At 46.8% G+C, this 25376-nt stretch overlaps 1 protein-coding gene across 3 annotated transcripts in view; it reads left to right on the top strand.

The window, feature by feature from the left end:
* Positions 1-25376, top strand: part of ABL1 (ABL proto-oncogene 1, non-receptor tyrosine kinase) — a 176869-nt gene that overhangs the window by 39233 nt on the left and 112260 nt on the right. The window contains exon 2 of one of the 3 annotated variants that reach the window (XM_083160872.1): positions 16504-16599. The exons of the other annotated variants lie outside the window; for them this stretch is intronic. Within the exon in view, the coding sequence (XP_083016998.1) occupies positions 16504-16599 (96 nt within the window). The remainder of the gene's footprint in view (positions 1-16503; positions 16600-25376) is intronic. 3 annotated transcript variants of the gene reach the window in all.

Raw genomic sequence — 25376 nt, 5'->3', positions numbered from 1 at the left:
TACGGAACTGGGAGATGATTGGTCACTAACAGGCCTATACTTAGGACCAGCGGGCATGTACTGAGGCTCGCGGAAAAGAGATTCCTTACTGAATTAAGAAGAGGATTCTTCACCATTAGAGCAGTAACATTCCGGATCTCATTGCCGATGGGGTGGTTACAGCAACTACTGGTAATGAATTTACAGTTTTTGGCCACTAAGGGAATCCTATAGATATGACTTACTCCAGTCAGCAGTTACAAATCAGATAGGTTGAACTCGATGGACTATCGTCTTTTTTCAGCCTTAATTACTATGTTATGTTACTATGAATGGGGGCCTTATGATTGAAGGGCCAACCTCTCGAACCGTGGGACCGCACATTGTAACATTACGCACAATGTGCACACAATCTGTCGCACGACCGGTCGAGATTGGACTTCAGCCCCAATATCGTTCAGGTGTATGGGGTCCTTAAAGCTTCTAAACAATTAAGTACATTCCAAAAGCTGTCATTTCTATATTGCATACTAGAGACTGATGGACAAAGTCTAATTCATTTTTTAGAAGCATTAGTACGTTTAGCCCTTGTTCTCTATCTCTTCGCCCTGGGTGACTGTACCAGCATGCCGGCATTGGAGGCGTACGTTTAGCCCTTGTTCTCTATCTCTTCGCCCTGGGTGACTGTACCAGCATGCCTGCATTGGAGCCAGCAGTTAAATCCTCTTGTCTCGCCAGATTTGGTGGGTACTTTGCAGGGGCGGATGCCTTGAACCTCACACCCAGTGGGTATTAGAATAAGCTAGATGATTACTTAGTCACAATAATGGGGGTGATACAGCATAAATCCATATTTACAATGCACTCCTTGCCCAAACACCCAGAACGGCCTACAGTCTAAGCCGGTGTCAATGTTTTATAAATGTCTTGTATTTTCCCCCCCTCTGCGCAAACCTTTTACACAGTCATCCGTCAGATTGATTGGCTTGCCGTCCATGTAACAGAAATGTTCTATCGACATCGTTGAATTTGCACTTGCACACAAGACATGACAAATGATGTCTCTGCAAGTTTACAGTCGCGCTGTATTTTGCTGTTTGAGTTTATGACCCATATCCGCAACCTTTCAGACATTGACTTGAAGCAGTGGAATGTGTTTTCTTTTCCCCTCTGTTCAGAATAGAGAGTGAGGAAGTCGCCCATCGCATTATCACATTTTACTTGTGGAAATGGGAAGTCGGGATGATTTTAACGCATGCAATAAATAAAAATGTGCCCGTGTTGCAGGAAGGTGTTTTTTTTTTTTATTTTTATTTTTTTTCCAGATAGTTTTTATTAAGTCAGAACAGTGAAACACAACACAACAAAGCAGTATGGTAAAATTGGATTACATGTAGTAACAGAAGATCAATACTATGTTCATTACAATCAGGTATCCAATATAGAAAAGGAATGAACTGACAATTTTAAAGGGCTATACAAGGGGAACATAAGAAAAGAAAAAGAAGAGAAAAAAAAAAAAGGGAAGGGTGTAAGGGGAGTATACTTAACCCAACAGATCACAAAGACAGACACAGGGGGGACTAGACATAGGACGGGGATGGGAATTGTGGGGGGAGGGGGGAGAGGGCCCAAGCAACTCTACAGTCACTAATGTATCGAGCTAGAGGGAAAGTAGCTGAGCGGTATCGACTTGAAACGAGACTCCAACAGGGAGGTTTTCTCTCTCCCTGTATGTGCACCACTTGAACCACTTTATGTGGATCGAGTTAGCCGAGGAGGAATATTTACAGTCTACTGTTTCAAATAGATAGTGCCTATGGATCTTACCCAGTATGTGTTGTGGGGTTGGGATGTCTGGGGACCTCCAACATTGGCCAATTGCCGCCTTCGTTGCAATCAGGATCTGGCCAATTAGGTATTTGTCATGTTTCGGAATAGATGGAGAAAAATGAAACAAGGCCGTCAGCGGGTCTAAGGGAAGCTGGATACCGACAATCTCCTTTAGGAGAGCGAATATGTCTTTCCACAACTGTTTTAATTTAGGGCAGTCCCAAAAAACGTGCACGATAGAGCCTACCAGACCACATCCTCTCCAACATAGGTTGGAGGTAGAGGGATAAATTGCGTGTAGTCGCTGTGGGGGTAAGGTAAGCCCTATTACACAATTTGTAAAACATTTCCGCGTGGCTAAGGCATTTAGACATCCTGAAGCATGAGTTAATAATCTCCTCCCAGACCTCATCAGGTAGAGCTCTGCCAAGGTCCCTCTCCCATCTAGTCTGGGAAATTAACTTCTCTGGTTTTCGCGCCAATGTCTGCTCGGAGTACCATCTAGAGATTCCCCCTCGATGGTTAGGAGAGGACAGGGTGACAATTAGGTTTTTCGGGAAGGATAGAGGGATTGTGGACCCACCCGCGCAAGAGGAAAGCCAGTGCCTTACTTGCAAATATTTATAGAAGTCCTGGCGTGGAATGCTAAACTTCTCCATGATCTCAGTGAAAGACATAAGGGACCCTGCTGGGGATAAGTCTTTTAATGTGGATATGCCTCTGGCTACCCAGTTATCTAATTTCAGATTGGGTATAAGACCTGCTATAGTTGAGATAGCCAAGTTGGGACTGGGCAAAGTGGCTTCCTTATTGCTAGCTAGTAGTTCGTGCCAGGTAGAGATAGTATCTCTAATGGCAACACCCGGCCCATCCCACGAAGGAGTCTTCCCCTTAGGTAGCCAGAATAGTTCTGATAGGGGAGGCCTAATCAGGAAAGACTGTTCTATCGCCACCCAAGGTTTCGTTTGTCCCGTTGCAAACCAGTCTCTTGCCTGGTTCAACAGGCAGGCCGAGGCATAATACTTCAGATCTGGGAAAGCCACCCCACCCAGGGGTTTGGGGAGAATCAGAATTTGCTTAGGGACACGGGGTCTAGAACCTTTCCAGATATACCTGGCGAACAGCTTGTTAAAGTCAGAAAGTAGTGACTTAGGGGGTGTTCTGGGGATGGCTCTGAATAGGTATAGGATCTTCGGCAGCAACACCATCTTAGAGGCAGCAATGCGGCCCAGCCACGAGACTTCATGTAGGGCCCACTCACCTATCAATTTCTCAAAGGCCCCCAAGAGGGGTTTATAATTGCAGGCGAAGATATCAGAGGATCTGGTAATTTGTACTCCCAGATACTTAATGGAAGTCGTCCGCCAGGCATACCGGTACTGGTCTTTCAGCCGCCTAACCAACTCGGGGGGGATATTAATGGGGAGGGCTTCAGTCTTGGATGTGTTAAGCCTATAATATGAGACACTAGAGTACGAGGACAGTACCTTGTGCAATTCACGCAGAGAGAGTTCTGGGCTGGATAAGCATAATAGTACGTCGTCTGCGAATAGGCTAATCTTATGACTCAGGCCACCCAAGACCGGGCCCTGAATGTGAGGGGAGTTCCTAATTTTTTCCGCTAGAGGCTCCATAGCTAGGGCAAATATGAGAGGGGATAAGGGACAGCCCTGCCTTGTGCCATTTGTTATTTTAAACATATTGGATAAACACCCGTTAGTGAATACTCTGGCAGATGGAGAGGAGTAGAGAGCAAATATGGAGTCTAAAAATCTGCCTCCAAAGCCGAACTTAATTAATACAGATCTCAGATATCCCCAATGCAATCTGTCAAACGCTTTTTCCGCGTCGAGAGACAGAATTAACAGGGGGGATTTTCTGAATTCGCAGACTTCCACAATGCTAAATACCCTGCGAGTGTTGTCTGGTGCTTGCCTACCAGGTACGAAGCCAACCTGATCCGCTGTAATAAGAGATGGCAGGAGGGGGTTCAACCTGTTAGAAATCATTTTGGCGTACAGTTTAAGGTCAGTGTTTAAAAGGGCTATTGGTCTGAAGTTTTGGACTGCTGTTGGAGGTTTGCCCGGTTTAGGGATGGTGATTATCCGTGATTCAAGCATCTCCGCAGGAAACCTACCCGACCCCGATGCATTATTAAACACGTTCAGGAGGATCGGCGCTACGATTGATTTAAACTGTTTATAGAAATTAGTTGGGTACCCGTCAGGGCCTGGTGCTTTATCCTTAGGCAAGGCATCTATGGCCGCTTCTACCTCTCCTAAATTCCACGGGGCGCCCAGGGCGTCCACTACCTCGGGGTCCAGGCGCGGAAGAGAGACTTCCGCTAGAAACTCCTCAATCCCCGAGGCAGTGGGCTGGGGAGTATCAGTATCTGATTCCAGGTTATAGAGCCCCGAGTAGTAATCTGCAAAAGTGTTGGCAATTTCAAAGGGGTCGGAGACCTTGAGGCCCGACTTATTGAACACATTGTGTATCCTGGCTCTAGCTTGCCTGCCCCTGAGTTTTCTAGCCAGCAGGCGTCCTGCCTTATTGCCCAGAACATAGAATCTCTGGTTAAGTTTAAAGAGGTTTTTGGAGATCTCCCTAAGGGAGAGTGCATTATAGTTATCACGGGCTTTGCGGAGGGAAGCCACAATCCGGGGATCCCTCGGATTCGCCTTATGCTCAACCTCAAGCTTGGACAACTCCTCTGAACACCGTTTGGCTTCCTCCGCCTGTGCTCGTTTGAGCCTAGAAGCAATTTGAATGATAGACCCCCGGACTACAGCCTTTAGGGTGCACCAATGGTTGAATATGTTAGTGTCGTCCGGGTTATTAGTGGTAAGGTATGTTAGTATAGAATTCTTAATGGCGTTGCTGGCTTCAGTGTTGGATAGGGTATGCGCTCCTAGACGCCAGGGGCTCGGGGGTATCCTGCGAGAGCTTGCATCATACTTAATGGCTAGTGGGGCATGGTCGGACCATGTCATTGGTAATATTCGCGCCCTAGTGATGGAATGTAAAGTACATTTGTCCGCCAGGACCAGGTCTATCCTAGAGTATGTGCGGTGTGGGTTAGAATAGAAGGTAAAGTCCCTCACTGAGGGGTTCCTGGCTCTCCACACATCGTACAGCCCATATTCCCCTAGCAGGTTACGAAAGCCTAAGGAATGAGAGGGAGAAGGGCGGGACCCAGGCAGAGCTCCCCCCCGAGTTGACCTATCAATAGCTTCATCTAATACCATATTAAAATCTCCCAGGATGAATACAGCACCCTTAGCATTTTGTTTAACTACAGAGCATAGTTTCCTGCAAAATTTAAGCTGTCCCGAGTTGGGAGCGTAGCACGAAACAATTGTTACCTCAACATCGTCTAGATTACCAATTAGTACCAGATATCTACCCTCCGGGTCCACAACCTGGGTCTCAACAGTGAAGGTGGTTTTGGAAGAGACCAGTATAGCCACTCCCGCCTTCTTTGCGGGGCCATTGGCCATAAAGCAATGGGGGAATCTATTGTCAAAAAATCTAGGAGGGGCAGATTTGATGAAGTGAGTCTCCTGTAGGGCAACAATATCAGCTTTCATTTTAAAAAAAGATGAAAGAGCTAGCCTCCGCTTATGTGGGGAGTTTAGCCCTTTAACATTAAGGGAAATAAGATTCACCATAACTCAGCCCAGGGGGTGCATATTGACGCCACATACTGGTTCAGGCCCGGATACAGGTGAAGGGCAGAGGGGGAGGGGGGGAGACATATCACAGTGGGAGGGGGAACACACACACAAAGACATAAATTTACGGCTCTATAAAGAGTCGACGTGGGACGCCCACCTAGAGGCGCCACACCAACCATAACTACCGGGGGGTAGTGGCATTTCACCCCACGATGTCGCTCTCGCAGCATACTAGTGATAGCAATAAACCATACGACTCTTAGGTATTCTAGATATACATCTAACAACCAACAACCCCCTGCCCGGGGCGAATGGAATGTATAGTGATATAATGGGAGACATTGTGCTTTCCTCCGTAACAGGGGGGCAGGGCAAACCAGCATAGGCAATAGTAAGACATAAACGGGTAGAGTGACCTGAAAAAGCCTAACTCAAGGCCATATAACACAGAAATGGAAGCATATTAAACCATGTAAAAGAGGAAATAAAAAACTTGTGGAAAAAACAAGAGGCATCAAGGACCCAGGGTAGGCACGTCTTTGGGCTACAAACAAAAGCAACAGGCCTGTCACCCATACGTAACCTTACTTAGTCCCCTCACTTCTCCACCACCGACCAGTCCTGCTGAAGTCGGCGGTCAGGGGAAGAGGGGGAGGAGGCCGTCTCCAAGTTCCACTTACGGAGTAGTTTCACCCCCGCATCAACCTCAGATAGGACAATAGTAGAACCGTCTCTGGAGATGATCAACTTGGTGGGGAATCCCCACCTATAAGGAATGTTCGCTTTCCTGAGTGCACTTGTTACTGGGTGGAATGACCGTCTCTTGGTAAGAGTAGACCTTGAGAGATCGCCAAACAATTGCAGGGTACCCAAGGCTCCTGCCGTATCGGAGGACGGCCTAGCGGCCTTCAACAGGGCCTCTTTAATATGATAGAAGTGGACCCGCATTAGGACATCCCTAGGGGCCCCCTCCGGGGCACTCCGTGGTCTAGGAACCCTGTGGATCCTATCCAGGAGGAGATCAGAGTTAGGCGTCGATGGAAGAAGCTTCCTGAAAACATCAAGGGCATAATCGTGGAGGCTACTGTTGGAGACAGACTCAGGGATCCCCCTAAGTTTCAGATTATTCCTCCTCGATCTGTCCTCCAGGTCACTAACTTTGTCCCGCAGAGCCGCCACCTCCTCCTCCAAGGCCGCATGGGAGTCGATCAGCTTGTTATGCGACCCCACTACCTCACCCATTTTGGTCTCCAGTGTGGCTGTACGATCTCCCAGGTCGTCTATCGACCTCTGGCACGCCTGGAATGAGGTACGAAGTTCAGCAGTCACGTCATCCTTGAATTGCTGGAGTAAGAGCTTTAGGGTCCCAACTGTGAGGGCCGCACTGTCCTCCATCCCGGGGGGTGCCGGGGGGCCTATCAGTGGTATGCGGGAGGATTCATCCGTGCTGGTAGATGGGGGCCGCTCTGGGGTTAAATCGGTTACGGTAGGGCCCTGGGCCTCAGCGCGTCTAGGGGACGGTTTGAAGAAGGGGACTTGCGGGACGGATTTCGGCCCTTTGATTTTTTTAGACGGCATAGTTAGACGGGCGTTGCGCCAGAGGTAGGTACGTAATGTGTGTCCAGAGCAGGATCACTTATAGGTGCCAGAGCCAAGTTTGGTATTAGATGATTATTCAACAAGGGGCAGGATATAGACGTCAGATGCACATCATGCTGCAGGAGACACCGCGGGGCGTAGCGTGTTACGAAGCCATTACTGTAGGTGCCTAGTGTTGGCGGAACAGGTCATAGCAGATTGCCACCGCTGACATATAAATGGGCAAAATGAGCAACTCCTGCACGCTGGCGGGGGGCCCTGTGGCCTCTCAGCTAAGCGTCTCTCTCTCCCTCTCCACACAGAGGGCTCCCTTGAGGGCCCAATAGTCAGAATAGGGCCAGAGGGATTCAGGAGGCTGCAGCACCACACCTGCCACCTCCAATATGGCCGCCGCCGCCGTCTCCCAGCTGCAGAGGGCTGAAAGGGGGGGTGTATAGGCTGGGGATGTAGGGTCTAGGGCAGGCGAGGGGATGCAATGGGGCAGCAGAGAGTGGTGTCTGGGATCCCCCGCGCCCCCTGTACCGCTTGCAGGCGGTGGGAGAGCGCGCTCGCGGCTGGCCGGGCCTCCGCCAGTAACCAAGATGGCCGCCGCGTCTTCCCTGCCAGGTCCGCCGCTACTAGCCCCCTCACTCCTACCTCTCCGGCGGGGACAGCGGGCTCCACACCCGGTGGGGGGGTCTCCAAGGGTCCCCCTGATCCTGGGGGTACCCTCCTCTCGCGCTGGGCTCCCTCGGCGGTTCTCAGCGGTGCCGCGGGCCTCCTCCGGGCACACTGTAAAATCGAGGCCCCGGCTTCGGAGGGGTACTAGGCCGCAATCCGCAGAGACCTCCTAATGAGGTCTCCCGACTCCGCCGCTTTTCCCACCTGTACCTCTGGGCTCCCTGGGTGTAGAATCGGCGGCAGATGGCTGGAAGTGCCGCCAGGAGCAGAGGATTGCTGGCGATTGTGCCTCTCTGTGCAGGAGCTCAGGAGGTAAGCGTCCTCTTTCTTCAGCGGCTAGGCCACGCCCCCTTTTTTTTTTTTTTTTATTAGCTCAATGTATACAGCAAGAAATGACGAATTCGTATAAAGGGCCTGATTAGAGATGCAGATTACTGTGATTAGATAGCTGCAGCTCAGACCGAAAGACCCCCACCCCCCCCAATGTAAATTTGTGAATTGATTATTATTTGCTCTTCAGGGGAAACGAATCCCCCATTTGTTGTTACGCCACTGTATAGGTATGGCCACATCTGGAAAACTGTGCCCGTTTTTGGAGGCCATATCCCAAGAAGGATAGAAATACTGTGGTGCTTCTAGCACAGGCTGATCTGTATCTCAGTATGCAACACCCCAGGTAGGAATGAGGATCTGCATGGGTTTTGATAGTTGCTGGTTGCTAGAACAGACACTAATGGCCCATACACACACTGGGCGACTTTCAGCTGAAATCTGCGCTGATGTGTGCAACCCGCATTACCAGCAGATGAGCGAGGAGTGGACGGATTTGTATAGCCTCCCCCAGCAATTTTCCCACCATTGTTATCCATTATTGGGTATTGGAGGGAGACATTTTTCAAATGAAGAGAAGTATTAGAATGTGAGGACATGCGCTGATGCTGGAGGGGGCTTCAAGGGTAAGTCAGGAATATTCACTTCACAGACAGGGTAGTGGATAAGTGGAATGCTACGTCTGATGAGAGGCTAATGGGGCCCACACAAGTGATGCTTGTATGTGTCAGCGCTGTGTGCTGAGCGATCTGTCAGGGCCAGTGTTCTCTGGTGAGGACACTGGCCCTGACCGGCGAATAACTAGATTTATCCAGCATGGATCTTAATTGTTGGGCGATAGCGACAAGTGGGGCCGCACATCACTTTCGCTATGGCCCGGAGCGATGTAGGGGTATTTTCAAAGTGATCTAGTCAAATTGAGACCGATCGCTTGCAAATACCCTGAAATAGCCCTGTGTAGTGGAGCCCCATTAGAGAGTAGAGCAATGTAAACATGCTTGGGACAGGCATATGAATATCCATAAACTAAATAACGATCAAATAGGGGCAGACTATAGGGGTCAAGTGGTTCTTATCGGCCGTCAAATTCTATGGTTCTATATTATTAGTTGAAACTGAATTTTGCAGTCTGCTTTTCTATGGCCAACCCCTGGGCGGGTATCAGTAGGAGTCTATATAGCATCAATATACTAAGCAGCACTTTACAAGGAGAATGTTCATTCCCTGTGATTCATTACCCAGGTGTAATTGACCCTCTGCAGTTTCCCCACACAGCGGAAGAACCACATGGACCGGTGCATGGCCATACGATGTGCCGTACTCGCTGTGCTTCTGATGTCATCAAATGGCAGGAAGTGTCACAGTGTATTCACGGTTACCATGAGGTTACCTGGTCCACAAGGTAGCCCCTTCCTCTGACTAATTAGCGTTATGCAAAATAGCATGGTGCGCTGGTTCTCAAACTCGATCCTCATGACCCCACACAGTTCATTCACAAGCAGATATGTGTTAATTGTGATTATTGGGGTTTTCTAATACAATCCCACCAGCACTATAATAAACCATTGGACTTTTTCTGCGTCTGATTGTGCTGTGAAGCTGCGCGGTTTCCATAGTCCTGTAAATCAGTTCCTCATCTTAATGGTACAGCCGCATCCTGCATCCTGAGCTCTGTGAAATGTACGGCTGCCTCTAGGTGGTATTGCAGGCAAATTGTGCTAAGAAAAACATCTGCTGGAACAGTAACCACGCTGGAAATGTGCTGACGGAGTCTCCCGAAACGGCTTCTTCTTGTCATTCTTCCACATAGTGGAGGGCTCGCCAGAATACTTTAGTGTCCATTTGTAAGAATCCGCCAGTCCCCAGCACCTTGCGCCAGCACTTAAAGTGAGTTGTTTGACAATTAGACACTCTGGCTCATTTTGCCTTTTGTTTAAATGTGTTTTTTTTTGTACTTTATTTTTCCCCCCTTGTATCTCCAATTATACAGAGCTTCGGATTATTGAATTGTTATTCTAAAACTGGTTGAAGTCTTCCTCTACTTACACATTTTATTTTGCTCATTACATTACCCATTCTCTTGCCTCATGGTGCATAGGGGCAGATTTATTAAGCTCGGTGAAGTGATAAAGTGTCTGGTTTTTTTTATCACCGGCCAATCAGCTCCTACCTTTCATTTTTCAAACCAAACCTGTAACTTCACAGTTAGGAGCTGATTGGCCGGTGATAAAAACCAGACACTTTATCGCTTCACCGTGCTTAATAAATCTGCCCCATAGTTCTTTTCCCAGAGTGGTAGGAATCTGCCCATATATCTGCCCCACCTGCAGTGCACATGGTTTTGCCCATTTGAGAAGGAATTGGCCTCTAAGAGTGAACTAGAATAAGGCCCAGAGTTTTGGAGGGCTCTTCTACCTCTTTCAAGATGTGTAACAGTGGCTTGAACCCCGTTCACACTGCTGGCTGGACCCAGGGATATTGTCAGAGCTTACCTCTACTGGTGCTTGGAGATGACCTCTTTTATGGATTAATTCACATTGACCCGCTGAGCAGCATCATTTCCTGCTTAGCGACCCATCTAACGGTGCCTGCTGACTGACCTATATGTGCACCGTGCGCCCCCAGCAGACAAAAATTCTGTTTGTCAAATCGCTTTGAGCAGAGGATAATAGAAAACCGTTAATTTATAGGCTACATAAAAATAAGTGGGAATCGGAAGATCTACAGTAGAAGTACTGACCGTCAGTGGGTCCGGCCCATATGACCGCCTCTAAGGTTGACAAGTATAAAAGGTTGGCAGTATGAAAAGGTTGACATATAAATAGTTGACACAAGTTTTGGTGTAATTTGGTATAATTTATCAAAAGACCTCAGTAAGTGTACCATGTACCCTGAAAGACCAGCATACACAATGCAATTTGGGCCGAGAAATCATGTGAAATCAGCCCAAATCGCACGTGTATAACCTCCTGTGTGCACGGTCCCATGCACGTCCGAGGTAGGACAGGCTACACATATAAATCGTATGTACAGCCGTCAGCGGCACATCGCAGGTGCTTTTTAGCACCTGTGATGTATCTCATCCGAAGCGGTCAGTGAGGGTGTGTGCCAGCGGTGCTGCACCAGAGCGGGGAGGCGCCGGGTGGCAGAGGCACTCTCCCCGCTCTGCATCTCTTGCAGCGGTAGGCAGGATATTTGAAAAGTCAAATACAAAAGAATTAGCAGCCACTGATTGGATATGAAAGAGCTCTGGGTTTTTTTTTCCCCCATTCTCTAGCCCCCTGCCTGCAGCTCCCCGGGAGCATGTTAAAATGGCACATTAAGTATGTGAGCCCTCCCAGGGAGCTGCCGCGGGAGCTCAAGGGGAATAGTGTCTGACTTGTCTTTAAGTCTTTAAGACAAGTTGGCCTAGTGTATGGGGGCCTTAAGACTACCTGCACTTTAGAGTTTAAAGCTGACATGGAAGCACTCACATCACACAAAATATATCGTTTAAGTATCAAAGTTTAATCTAAGGCCTGGTCAATACACACAAATAATAGTGTTTAAAAAACTGTATATTAGTAAAACAAATAGACAATCTATTGGATATCCATAAAAAATATAATTAAGGGGGATCATTCATTAAATATATATATTATAAAAAATCCTCCAGATGAATATATAGACGTTTAGAATAGATACGCTGTGGTTCCCAATGTATACTCCATACTGTGTATCCTTACGTAGGTAGCTGCGATCACCACCGTTCAGCCAATGGGGCTCACCACAGGTGACTAGTCCACATGGATTGCAAGTGAAGCAAATCGTTCAGTACCAAACGGAGAGTAAAAGGTAAAGATAGGGGGAGAACACTTACCAGAACCAGTCCTCCATCAGAACTCAGGAACTGCTCCAGAACCTGGAAAAGATGTGACTGCAGGATAGTCACCACTAAACCACCAGGGATGCTTAGACAACCTTCTATCAAGTCGACTTTTCCACATGATTAATGTTGACATCAAGAATGTCGACCATATATACCACACCCAACAGACTACACCGTTATTTTGGCATCTTATATTATTAAGGAAGCCAAATGAGACCGTGTTGTGGTCTTCCCGGCTATTTGCAGTCAGTGCACAAACCCCCTCAGAAGTTTGCCGTTTATTTACAAGCAGACTAAGGGAACGCTGCCAAACGCGTCCGTCGGGTGCTTGCTACACTTCATGTGGGAGATAGGGCTTTTACGGATTAATGTGCACATGCATTATTTAGCGTCCCTGTATGTGTAAGCAGCTTCATTATAACAAATAGGATTTATTCTCAATGTAATGTAGATGAAGTCAGTCAGAAGACGGCCTCCCGGGGTGATGTTATTTGTATTGCGTGACAATGTGCTGTACAAACTTCCGTCATGCCTGGCATATTCTTTGTTTTGTTCCTTAAAGTTCTACCCTGAAGCTGCCATGTTTGCATTGTGGGAACCATTCTTGTTTGTTGTCTGAACAAATATGATTGAGAACCAGCCCATTCTGGGACATGGCTTGTGCTACTTGTCTATGGCGATGACCCCTATTTGCTAAAGTGACTAAACCAATCAGCATATTGGGCATAAACCCAGCCCCTCGATTCAGGAGGTTTCCGGCACCGCGCCATGTGCTGCAGAATATCTGAGGGTACGTTCATCTGTGGTGCGTTGCTTTCCTCAGGAGGTGCAATTGGTAAAAAACGGGGTATCCAGATGATGGGTTGACTCGTTCAAATGGTCGACGGGAGATTTTTTTAGGAATTCTTTGCCCCCTTTTTGTAAAACAGTCCCAGTCGTCTCACACATCCCCCCCCTTCAAATGCTCCAGCATGTCAATCATGCTGCAGATAATGGTGGACTGCCAATGACCAGACAATACCTACGCACTTCCCCTACCATCGGATTTGTATGTGAACCATCAATAGTGTTCCTTCTAGGAACGAATTGAGGCAGGGCGCTGGAGGGGCGGACCGGGCACGCCGACGTCACTACGGGGGGCGTGCCCGGGCCGCCGCGTCACTACGGGGGGCGTGCCCGGGCCGCCGCGTCACTACGGGGGGCGTGCCCGGGCCGCCGCGTCACTACGGGGGGCGTGCCCGGGCCGCCGCGTCACTACGGGGGGCGTGCCCGGGCCGCCGCGTCACTACGGGGGAGCGTGCGCGGGCCGCCGCGTCACTACTAGAATAGAACATGGGTGTCCACGACCCACATAGAGGGAGAATAGAACCTGCGGCAAGCTCGTAAGAGGCTTTGTAGCTCTCGCACCCCCCCCAGTCGGAGTCCAGACAGTCAGGGTTCCGATGTCTGACTAATCACTGGAAGGTGCATACTTGCCAATCTCGCTGAGGGTGTGCCCTGCGGACCTGCACCTTATTTCCATCCAACTCCAAGTCTCGTCCTATAGTGTTTATTTTGAAAGACCACAACTTTACACTCTACAAGACATCTGCTTTGTTACAAAACATTGACTGTCGAGAAGTTGCACAACCAATCAGATTGCATCTATGCTACTGTAAAAGGAACTAGATAAATGATAGCTAGAATCCAGTTGATATAGGCAACACCTCTTGTTCTCTATTAGATAATAAATGTTCTCAATATGAATGTGCGATAACGGTTATTGGAACCCCGCCTTACCTCGGACAATTACATTTGCCACTGCCAGGTATGGCCGCCTGTTGGTACTCTGAATGCTGAGAATCTCCCCTGGGCTTTCGGTACAGCTAAGGTGTCATAAGTGAGTGGGAAAAGATTTAGATGTAACTTTTCTGCAAAGTCCATTTTTTAACAACTGTCTGATGATTTATTGTCCCCTGAACTACAGTGACAGGATTACCTCCTGGGATACTGGAGACTCTATTCTCTGTTCATTAAAGCCGCAGGTTATCTATCTAAGTTTTTGGAACTTACAGCAATGACTAATAGACTTTACCCCCCACTCTTTCCTTTGCAGACAGTTTCTCTTCTCCATCCAGTATTTCACATTGCATTAGGCCTTATCAACTCCTAGCCGCATCCCTTACAATGCTGATGGGTCACTGTCTGTGGCTTCACAGTGCTGTCGTTAGTGGGAACCTTACTACTGAGAGCGAATGTCCTTATAAGGGGATAAGACTTGTGTTTATACCTATTCCAATATACATATATGTTCTTAAACATTGTTTGCAGGGAGAGCGAGGGAAGCCTTTGACTCATACGGCCGTAATGATGCCTCACTAGAAAGGCTTTTGTGATTCATGGAGACACTGGTCTTCACTTTATTTCCCAGAAGGAACATGAATCCAAACCTGTACTGTTCTGAAAGTTTTATGGAGCCCCAGCGAGGCACCTGCATCCGTACCAAACAGCGACGGGCTCGTTGTTTAACTCCTTCTGCTGGGCAGAAATACCGAATTACCTTCTTGTTGTTATAAAGGATGTATTCATGGTGGCATCTCTCTTCAGAGGAAAAGGGCTTGGACATGGAAAGCTGAGCCCCGCACTACATACAAGGATACGGAACGGCTATTTATATAGGTGCAGGGTTTTGTTCACTTTCATGCTGTTCTTGATGTCTGTCACGGACTGCAGTGTGAATAGAACTCATACACATGGTTGGCCATTAATGATTCAAATTCGGTGATGGTTTCCCTCCATCGATGTTGAGCATAAAATAATACTCCCCCCACAGAGAAAATGGATGACCATCAATAGGTAAAAACATCAATGTTCATCCATTGCATAGATGCCACCTGGCCATTCCTAGTACGGCATCTATTCACCTTGACCTTGTAGCTTGGTGGAATCCCATAAGTGCTGGGCATGCCCCCAACAGTGACGGCAGAAGGGCCCGTCCACATTAGTGACCTTTTCCACCGAGCTCAAGCTGCCCTCTTCCCGCCTACACCCTGCCGTGATCTTGGAGGGATCGCTACGCTGCTACAATAAACTGCTAAAAACGGAGATCATTGTGGAGCGGGGTGGGGGTGTTTCATTGGGGGAACAATTGAATAGCTCAGCAGACATTTAAAATCGCTCCCCATGTGTGTAAGGGGATAGTGTTTTTAAAGCTACTTTTCATATAATAAAATAAATTATTCATTGCAAAATGTAAATTTTAAACGAAAAAAAACTGCTATACCCATAATTTGGGAATAAGCTCTCTAATTATTGTTGATTTTTTTTTCTTCCCGCGAAAGTCCTGTTAAATCTTTCCAGTATCGTGCGTTTTGCAGCTTGTCAAGGTTCCAGACGTCTTCAGCTGACACATTAATTTCTGATACTCAGCCGCGAGATTACACCCCAAACACATTACGGCAGCCCCTCCTACCTGGCATTCAGGTGTTTGGGACCGATATATACGTTGTACTGTGGTGCTTGGCTTTCTAGCATGGATGGGATTTAGTGTCCTATCAGTCCCAATTTTATAAGCGCAGCTTGTGACGGGGAAAGAAAAAGAGCGAGCAAAGACAGGTTTGTTATAGGGGGAAAAAGGTATTTTTATCAATCTGAGATTAACACATTTAAGTCACATCTCAACAGAAGTGTTTGATCTAATGCAAAGTACATCTTAAGTATCCAAATTCCATTTCGGCTTTCTTTAAAACTCTGTCTTTCATTTTTTTTTTTTTTTTTTTTTTACTCCTTTCTTGAGATAAGAGAACAATTCTGCTTAACAAGTTATTACAGCTTAATGGCTATTAGGGCACCCGATCAGTAGCTCTTTTGGCCTGTGAAGATCGCACACTAAAGGAGTATAAAAGAGAGGTGTCGAGTCAGGTGAACCGAAATCATCTAATATGCTTCTCTAACGTTTTTGAAATAATTGCGTTTTTTCTCAAAAGGTTTTTTTTTTTTTGTCAAATGTGAAATCCTAACGCTCACAGAAACACCATAATTAAAGCAGAGCGCGTGCCTCTGTGACCGGGAGAAGAGTCCCCGCAGGGCAAGGTGAGGCCGCTGAGGGCAAGTAGCCTGCACACGGTATCGGGGAAGCATTTAAGTCCTTTTAATTATTCATGGCGCACACACACAATACAGCAGATTCAAAGCAAAGAAATGAAACGGAAATGCTGGGAGCAGGGCTTTAAACATTTAAAGTGGATTTAAAGTTTAATCGAGAACAATTAAAAATATATGTAAATCTGGTAACAGAGCCGCAAGTGCGTGACAGCTTTGCAAGACGCGTCAAGAGAGCTTTTGTTTATTTTTCGCCCCCTGCATGCACGCAGCCCGCCTGGCCAGCGGAACACATCAGCGTGTGCCAATGACTTTCACGCTCTACAGAAAATTACGGCACCCTTTGCTTAATGAGCCTCTACGATACTACTTACTGCCACTGAAAAATTGATGGTTGCTATGAATTCTGGGAGCAAAGTTAAGAGAAGCAATTTATAAAAAAAAAAAAAAAATTGTCCATTTCTCACTCTCATTTCTCAGGAGCGGTGTGCATTGCGGATTGTCCATTTATCTACGAGAGACTGTATATCATGCAGGGGACAGTGCATAGACTAGAAGTCACTCTTGCAGTTAATGGTAGTAATAATTATTGTGAAATATTTATGTATGTGGCCGATAGATACATTTGAATCTGTTTCTAATTTGTCAACATGGTAAAAAGTTTTTGAATTAATGGCCCATCAGCTTAACCACGGTCATAAATCCTTTGGCCCTATTTGCTCAGAATTATCCATGAGGACAGCTGACCCCTAAAATGGATGAACATTTAAAATGCGCATGGATGGAAATAATCCTGACTGAAAACAGGCCAATGTTCCACGCTGGTAAAACATTCTGATCAGGCCCTTTACAATCTACGAAACCAACCTCAACCCATGCTGGAATTGGGCTTAAGTCACAGTATGCGAAGCCTCACACTGGATCTGATCTTAACTAATTTTGAAGTATTGAGCCATTAACGTTATTGAGTAAGTGGTAGAGGCAGTCAGAAAGTGGCCACTTTTACCCCTTTAACATTGCACCTAAGTACCGGGTCCATGCCGATTTCTTGCCGGTTCGACCTGGTAATTGGTGTGAACTGAAAGGGGTTACCGGGTCCAGCAAACTGGTAGCAACACGGCATTTTGAACCGGTAAGAAAGAAGGGTTCCTACCGGCTTGTCGTGTCGCTTTGCAGTGTGAACGCGTTAATCGGGCCGAGTTTCCTGTTCGTACTAATGGAGGAGGCAGTTCTTGTAGCAGCGCACGCTCTAAGCGCAGCCTCTTCCCCTGCCCCCAATGATGCTCCGCTGCTCTGCCCCGCCTCCGCATGACATCAGCAAACCCGGCAATATTGCCGGTTCGCTGTAGGGATCTGAACAGTGCAAAATGCAGGGTCACAACGGGACTGAACAAAAGTCCCGGTGCAACCCTGTAAAGTCCCGGTGCAACCCTGCAAAGTCCCGGTGCGATGTGAAAGCGGTATTTGAGACGCAGACCTTCGAGGCACTGGAATTATCCAAGCCACGCATCTTGACAGAACATAAGGTATAGAGTCAAATGTAAAGGGAGAAAAAGCATTTGACTAGATTGGGCCAGGAACCTGTTCGCTACATGTCTGAGCAGAATCAGCGCTGCATGTGTTCTCTTCTACCAGATAGGCAACTTTTCAAGTCCAATTTCAACCTCATTTGGTAATAAGGTTTTTTGATACTTACTAAATGAGAATAACTGATGGACTGCGGAGTGTTCACACTAAGGGGATTTAATGTGAATAAGTCTATCCATTATTGAACAACTGCAGACAGTATTCACTGGCGGTTTTCTGGGAGTGTCAGGAAAAATGCAGCTGCGCCACAGCGTTTTCTAGGAGTGTGTGGCCTCCGCTGCGGCCTCGCTCAGCCTGATTCTGTCACAGAGTTGTGGAAGGATCACAGTCACACACACAGTGTCATTCAATGGTGAGTGATTAACGAATGGATTTGGAGATGGCATGCGGTTAGTGATCCATTCCTAGACTTGCACAGTTCACTCAGTCTGGGCAGTGGCAGTCCTCTGCAAATTAACACAGCAATGATCAGGTCTGAATTAGACCCTAAGGCACGAAGTGGTGAGGCGGACTATTACACATGTCCTCATGTTGAACAATGGCGATTTTGTAGCGGTCACTGGTATATGGCCGTTTGTGGATAAAGCAGCACTTTCTCCACTTCTATCCTATACCCCCTTTCCACGACTTAAAAATCCTGGGTATTTGCACATGAATGCGCCCTGACCCGGAATTTTTGTCAGTGGAAATGGTGACCAGATAAAAAATCACCTGGGAACCAATCAGAGTTTTTAGCTTTTTTTTTTTTTTTTTACCTGGGTAACAAACTGGGCCTGCCCGTCATTGACCCCTCTGTCCCTCACGGTGCCTGCCAACCCCCCCCCCCCCCCTGCAGGTGCCCTGCTGTCCTGCTTTCCCGGGAAAACAGGGCAGTATAATCAGAGACCATGGAGGGGATCCACCAAAATCCCAGGTGTTTGACTCAGGATTTTGGTGGAAGAACCGTATTGGTGAAAACCTATTTTGGTGTGACTGGTGTTTACATAGAATCACGTAGGCTGCACCAAAGTGTCTCCCATACAACTTCTAGCAAGGAATGTGAACACAGAGCCCTCCTCACAAAGGAATAGGAGGAACAGGCGCTGGTGCCGTGAGTATAAATCCCATCATGCATTGCTTTGTATTCCTCAGCTTAAGGCTTACATTGATCTTTGACTTTTTTTAATGTTGTCTTGCGATTTGTGAATATGCAATATCAGAGAAGACGACCTGAAATCGGTTACATGCTGCAATTCTAGTGCGAGCAAGGGTTAGTTCTGTGCTAATTTACGCATCTTGTAAGATTCCATTTCTTTATCTGTATTGCTTGCAGGAAAGGCTGTCGGCATGCAGAGACGTTGATAAGGCCGCCACGTTTTAAGTAAAATAGATATTTTCATGGTGCAGTTTCATGTGTAGTGCGTCTGTGCCCAGCAGATAAGAACGGTATCATAGAGTTGATCAGAAACATCCTCCCTTCAAATCCCAACAGTGACTCTCTGCTGTAAAGCAACAAATGTTGTGGTTTTGTTCTTGTGATCTTCTGTAATCTGTCACTGGACATGCTATGGTGTATTCAGAAGACCCAGCATGCATCAAGCCGTTTTAACACAACAGCTGGAGGGCCGCAGGTTAAACAAACCTGCCCTATATGATACCCCCTTGTGAAAGGGCATTTTGTAGACTTATACCCCTTCTCGCAATGCAACTAATTACCGGATACAAGCCAGTTTCTTGCCGGTTCGAATGGTAGTAACACATAGAACCGGTAAAAAAGCAGAGTCTTTACTAGTTCGTTGCCGTGCAGTGTGAACAGGTTAAACGGGTTGAGTAACCAGTTTCCCGTTCACACTATAGAGGAGGCAGCGCTTGAAGCAGCGCCACCTGTAAGCACTGCCTCCTCCCCCGCTCCCGATGACGTGCCGACTCCCCGCTGCGCCCCTGGATGATGGTTCGCTGAGGGGATGTGAACATCCCAAAATTCAGAGTTGCACCAGGACTGAACAGTTTCAAACTCCCGGTGCGACCCTGCATTTTGCAACGTTAAAGCAGTATTATGAGATTGTATGCAGTTTATACAGTTCCGAACAGTGAAATGGGTGCGCACGTCAGCTTTACAAATCTCAGTGGGTAGATAGAAATTATTTTGGAATTCTATTTGTGAACAGCTAGTGGTGCCGGTCTCATTTCCAGGATGCTTTGGTGTATCTTTCCCAATTGCGGTCTACCAGCTGGTAAGTGTGAAATCACCAGAATACAGGAATTAGAGTTGTTTCCCCTTAGTTCTGTTTGTCATTTAAAAGTGAATATTCTGCACTGGTTGATTGCTATTTTGAACATGCCTTTTAGATCCACTGTATAGAAATCCTCAAGGACACTGCCCAAGCCTGCAGTATCGATTTTGATTGGCACCTCTTAACCCACATCTAAAGCTTCTGAATAAATGGGAATGACTTAATCTGTGAGACTGTCCCTTGTGGAGAATACAAACTAGTGTTTTAGAAAGCACTCTGCTTTGAAATGCATTTCCAGGCTTACCTGTCAGCAGTGTGTTCCTTTGTGGAGCGAATCAGAGAAGATCTAAGGAGTAGATCGACATGGGCAAAGTGTCGCAACAAGCAGGGACAGATTACTGGATCAATATGTGTGTCTCTGTAAAGGTGCCCATTCGCCAGCAGTGTATTTGGGCAATCCCCTGGTCATCTGACGTTTTTTCAGGGGATGGGAATATTAAACAATATTTTCATTATCTCGTTTAGGGTGTGCGCACTAGATTGTTAATGACCAACAGGAGTGCGCATCGTTACTGACCCACTGTTCTCTGTACATCAGTCTCCGCTGTTGTCTGTACATTATAACACTATAACATTAACGACTGCATGCTCATGGGTGTGACCACTGAATGATATTGTTAACCATATCATTTAATGTGTATGTGTTAGAGGCCGCGCAAGTGGCTTTCGCCTTCGCCCGGCTGCTTCTAGACAGTGCGTCCCGGCTGTTGCTAAGCAGCTGGGACGTCACAGCGACATCACGACCGAACTTCCGGCGGGTGTTGCTAAGCTCCCGGGACGCAGCGTGCTGCTTCTTCCGCCCTTGCCGCAGCGGTTGCCTAGGCGGCGGGGGACGCCAGACGGCCACAGGCAGGAAGGGGTGCAGTGCTCAGCTGCGCCATCTGTGTAATTAGCCAGGCGCCCACTGATTGGACAGCTGCCCTTTTTTAAACTCCCCGGGCAGGCGGGTCAGACGCCGGTTATAGTTCTGTGTTCAGAGTGTTCCCGGTTCCTGGTGTTAACTCCTGCTGCCTAGTCAGTCCTGTGCTTCCTGTACTCAGCAGTGTCATCTCTGCTCTCCTGTATTCCCGTTTTGGGATCGTGTCCTGCCTGTCAGTGCTGCGGTGTCCCTACATTCCTCTGCTGTATTCCATCTCGCAGATAAGTTGGGGATCCACCCGCTATTTCATTGTTGGCGTTTTCAGCATTACTAATTACATCCCTGTGTATTGTTACACCTGTATTGCTTATTACATCCTTCTGTATTATAACATCTGTACTGCCCAAGGTACCGTCACCCCCTGGGGCCACGTTAGGCTCTCCTGTCTGTTGGGGGATCAGGGGCCCGCTTTTGTCCTTGTTAGTTAGTCTGTCCTCTTGCTCCTGGTCCGTCTCCACGGATACGTTGTCCCACCATAAGACCTGCCTGTAACGGAGTCTGGGCGGACCTAATTTGCCCTTACAGCCGGGACGGGTACAGGTGAAGCCTAGCTCTGCATGTATCTCTGGACGCTAGGCCAGGGCAATAGAGTTAGGGAGCGGGTCCACTGATACCTTCCTAACAGTGTGCACTATTGTTCGCTCCGTGAGTTCCAGCCAGTTCAAGTGAAATAATTAACTATATAGTTCATGGACAATATCGACTAATGTTTATCCATTTCTCCCCATTGTGTCTACTTACTGCAGTAGCAAACTGGGACTTATGTGCTTAAAAAATCTACCACCATGGGACTGTAGCAGAATCATATCACTGTTTGCACCTTAGACCCTTGTGTATAAACCAGGAGCTTAACGGGTCAAAAAATACAGATGTTTAGAAATCCAGACTACCAGCAATACATTATTTTATAATATAAACCTCAATTGATATTGAGCGTACGTATGTGGTGCAGATATTTATTTACGTGTGGACCAAAAATCGGTAAACGACACTGTTCACGTGGGTCCATGTACAGTCAATACATCTTGAAGACTGTTGGTATATTGACTCCTGTCCCTAGAAATACAAGTTGGTTTGATGATTTTCAGTTCATTATGTATCACTGGGCCCATACTTTATATGCTTTTATGTGGATTCACCAACATCATATTGTATATTAGCACAAGTTGGATCATTGCTGCTGTACACAAACTGATAGGATGAAACAGTCACTATGCCGAGGATAGTCCTTGATTTATAGTATTTGCGGAGGGGGCCATCTGAGCTGCAATTGCCCACAGCTTTATACTTCTCGATGTTCAGGTTTCACGCCAACAAAACAATAATTGAAATATCATTTGGCGGGGAAAATACAGATAAACTGTACGCAAGGCCGCAGTTGACCTTGTCCGCAGTGAAAAGAATTTGCTGATTTAAGTGGCTGGTTATCGGTGCTACAGAAGACACATGCGTCACAGCCTTGGAATAAATTCACCACCTCTATTAAGTTGCCATCCATGGGTTTTGGGAGCTGCTTGGCTCATTTTTCAGCCACAGCTTGTCAGGCCCTAAGACAGCTCCGACATTTATTGCGGAATATCCTGCTCTGGATTTTTACTGCATGTCAGAGGCGTTTGGTGAAACACAGAAATTTATAGAAGTCTTGTTTTGGGAGAAGAGAAGTCTATCACCGGCGTGTGGCTTTATACTGGAGGCGAACTATACACTCCTGGTCAGGCACAATATTCGGTTCCTTAAGGGGAAACCCAAACACATGACCTGCAATAGACGTTAATTATTTACTTTGGTTGACAACCTTCTGTTGTTTCTGCTTTGCATTGAATAGTACAAGATGTGTTTTATTTTTCTTACAATGTCTTTGGTTCTGAACTAAGTGGGGTCCTGAGGACCGCGTCTGAGAACCACAGTCCAGGAGGTATGAGACTTATCACAAAAAGTGTCACTTAAGCAATTTGTAAGCAAAAGCATATACTAATCAGGGCTGACTGCTCGCGTCAACATATACCAGTGCCGCATTGCCTGCCCATTACCGACAAGAGCTGCAGCCGCCACCTTCACGATGTTACTTGTCAGTGATTGGCCCTCATTTTGGGGGTGCAACACAGTAATAAAACAAATCACTGTTTGTGACAATGTTCTTCATTGAGTGTTTAAGTACCTTTAAAGACTTCTACCTCTATGGCAGGGATACCCAACATGTGGTCCCCCAGCTGCTGTGGAACTGCACATCCCAGTATGCCCTTCCACAATTTTAGCATGGGGTGGGGGGGGGGGGTGGGGGGTTTGGCTAAACCCTGAAGATTCTCATGTATTGTGAGCACTTTCACACAGAAGTAACTGCTTTTCTGACATTATACATTAACATCGCTGATATTTCCACCTTAACACGACCCTCGTGATTTACACCGCCAACTGCAACATTTAGGAAGTATATTCCTTTACCCTTATATCCTCAAGCAGAGTGGTTTATTTTCCTGGCCATCCGATACAATACGGCATTGGATACAATCGTGTCCCAACACCTGCTTTGTTTCTTTCCAAAAGCAATACTATAAACATGTCTGCCACATGGCTACATAGCACAGGCGGAATCCATAAAGGTAAATTGTTGCGTGTAGCTGCAGAAAGTCATGCGTGAGCCATGCAAGATACAGGAGTTCGCCAGAAATATGGAAACACCTAAGAAAAGATTGAGTGTTTATATTTTAACACGTGTGGAACCACCGTTGGCATGCAAGACAAATATTAAGGTGCATACACACCAGACGATTTTCTAAATGACATTTTGTAAGAACATTAACGTTTGTACACACTATATCGTTACCAATGCGTGCTCGCGTGGGTCATTACCGATGTCATCTGTACATGCAGGACGATGTTGGATATCACTGGCGAGAGCCATGCTGCTGAATGCCGTATATCACCCCCCACCATATTTTCTTGCCCCTACCGTTGGCAAGTGTGTACGCACTTGCCGATGCTGGATACCCTGCCGTGTGCCGTGGCTCTCTGTATCGTCTAATGTCTAATGAAATGTTAAACCATTCCTCATGCAAAACTTATTCCAGAGCCCGTGTATATAACATATACGCACACTTTTTCTGTATTGTTGGTTTTCCCTAAAGAAAGCCGTTTATGATGCTTATTGTTGGGTTTTCATACACTGACATTGCAGTGGGACCTACATCCGGGGCGATTCCAGGACTATGTCCAAGCGATCTGACTAGATCACTTAGCACGGATCGCTTCATATGTATACCACCAAGTGACCGCGATGGGCGCGCCTGCGAGTCGCCATCGCCTGACTAGATGTATACTGCACGCACCATGGTGAGAACGCTGGTCCCACAGGTCGCCCAGCACATATCACTGGTGCATCCAATGTATGCTGAGCGATCTGCGCTAACCTACAACGCTCAGCGTGAGGCTTCAGTCGCACCTTAAGCTATAAAATAATAATAATGACAATACTGTATTGGTTGTGAGCGATCTGTCCAGTAGTGGGAGCACAACTCCATCCCAATCCAACAGCAGATCTGTTTGTTTCATCAGCTGCCGTTTCGTTAAATAACACGCAGGCATTATAGAGTCTCTCTCAAACGCTCGGCATCAGCTGTGAAAGTGCCGCACTTTGTCAATATACAAGACCTGTCACTAAGCATCATTACTCACATCTTGCAAGATACATTTGTATTACTATTATTGCTTTAGCCAAGAAGACGTCCTTGCTCTGACATGCGTGGCTGCATGAATCCGCTGGAAGTGGAGTTGTTAATATATCTGACATTTTCGTTCGTCTACCCGGTTATATTGATGTGTAATATCCTGACGCTCTAGCTGCCATGTTGGGGGAGCCTCCGATTACCATAACTTGGCATGCCAAACAGTTTTGTGAAGAATGGTTTCTGCTTAAAATGCAGACTGATTAAAAGTCTTGCTGTAATCTGCTATGTGATCATTGAGGCTAATGTGAGTTAGCAGATTGCAGCAGCCAACAAAACAATGTTTGATTTATCCTTAGGCCCTCGCACAAGGCAGTGGGTTTTAGGTCTCGCCTACTGCCAGTTTCCCAAGACCCCTGGGGCGAAAGCTTTGCCTGGAGGGTTTGCATGCACTTTGATATAGGTCAGCCGTTCCCCTAGCCGTCACTGGTGACTGTATTCCAAGCACACATTCCACTGATAACTTTACATTATATATACACATCGACGTGTTTATTTTTATTTGTGTCACGTCTCCATGGTAACGGAGAGGGCCTGCCCTTGTATACCCGCTATCTGCAGCCAATTTGTAGTGTGCTATGTTACAAGGACCTATTAGATTAAAGGAAAATGTTTATAAAAACTTTTTTTTTATGGGTGGGGTGGGGGGGATTTTGTAGGATTCTACTCCGACCTATGATTAACCAATCATACCAAACAGCTCAATTTCAAATGTGTGATAAGTCCCCAAGCTTCTCTGTATATTGGGGGTTCCTAACGCTACTGTATATCTAATTGTAGGGTGCGACACCCCAAAAAAACAGCATAAGCTAAAATGCCCAGAGCAGCACACCAGTGAAATTATTATAGTGG

The sequence above is a fragment of the Crinia signifera genome, chromosome 9, assembly GCF_055691185.1.
Source record: "Crinia signifera chromosome 9, ASM5569118v1, whole genome shotgun sequence".
NCBI lineage: Eukaryota > Metazoa > Chordata > Amphibia > Anura > Myobatrachidae > Crinia > Crinia signifera.
The sequence above is the reverse complement of the archived record's forward strand: the minus strand, read 5'-3'. Positions and strand labels throughout refer to the sequence as shown.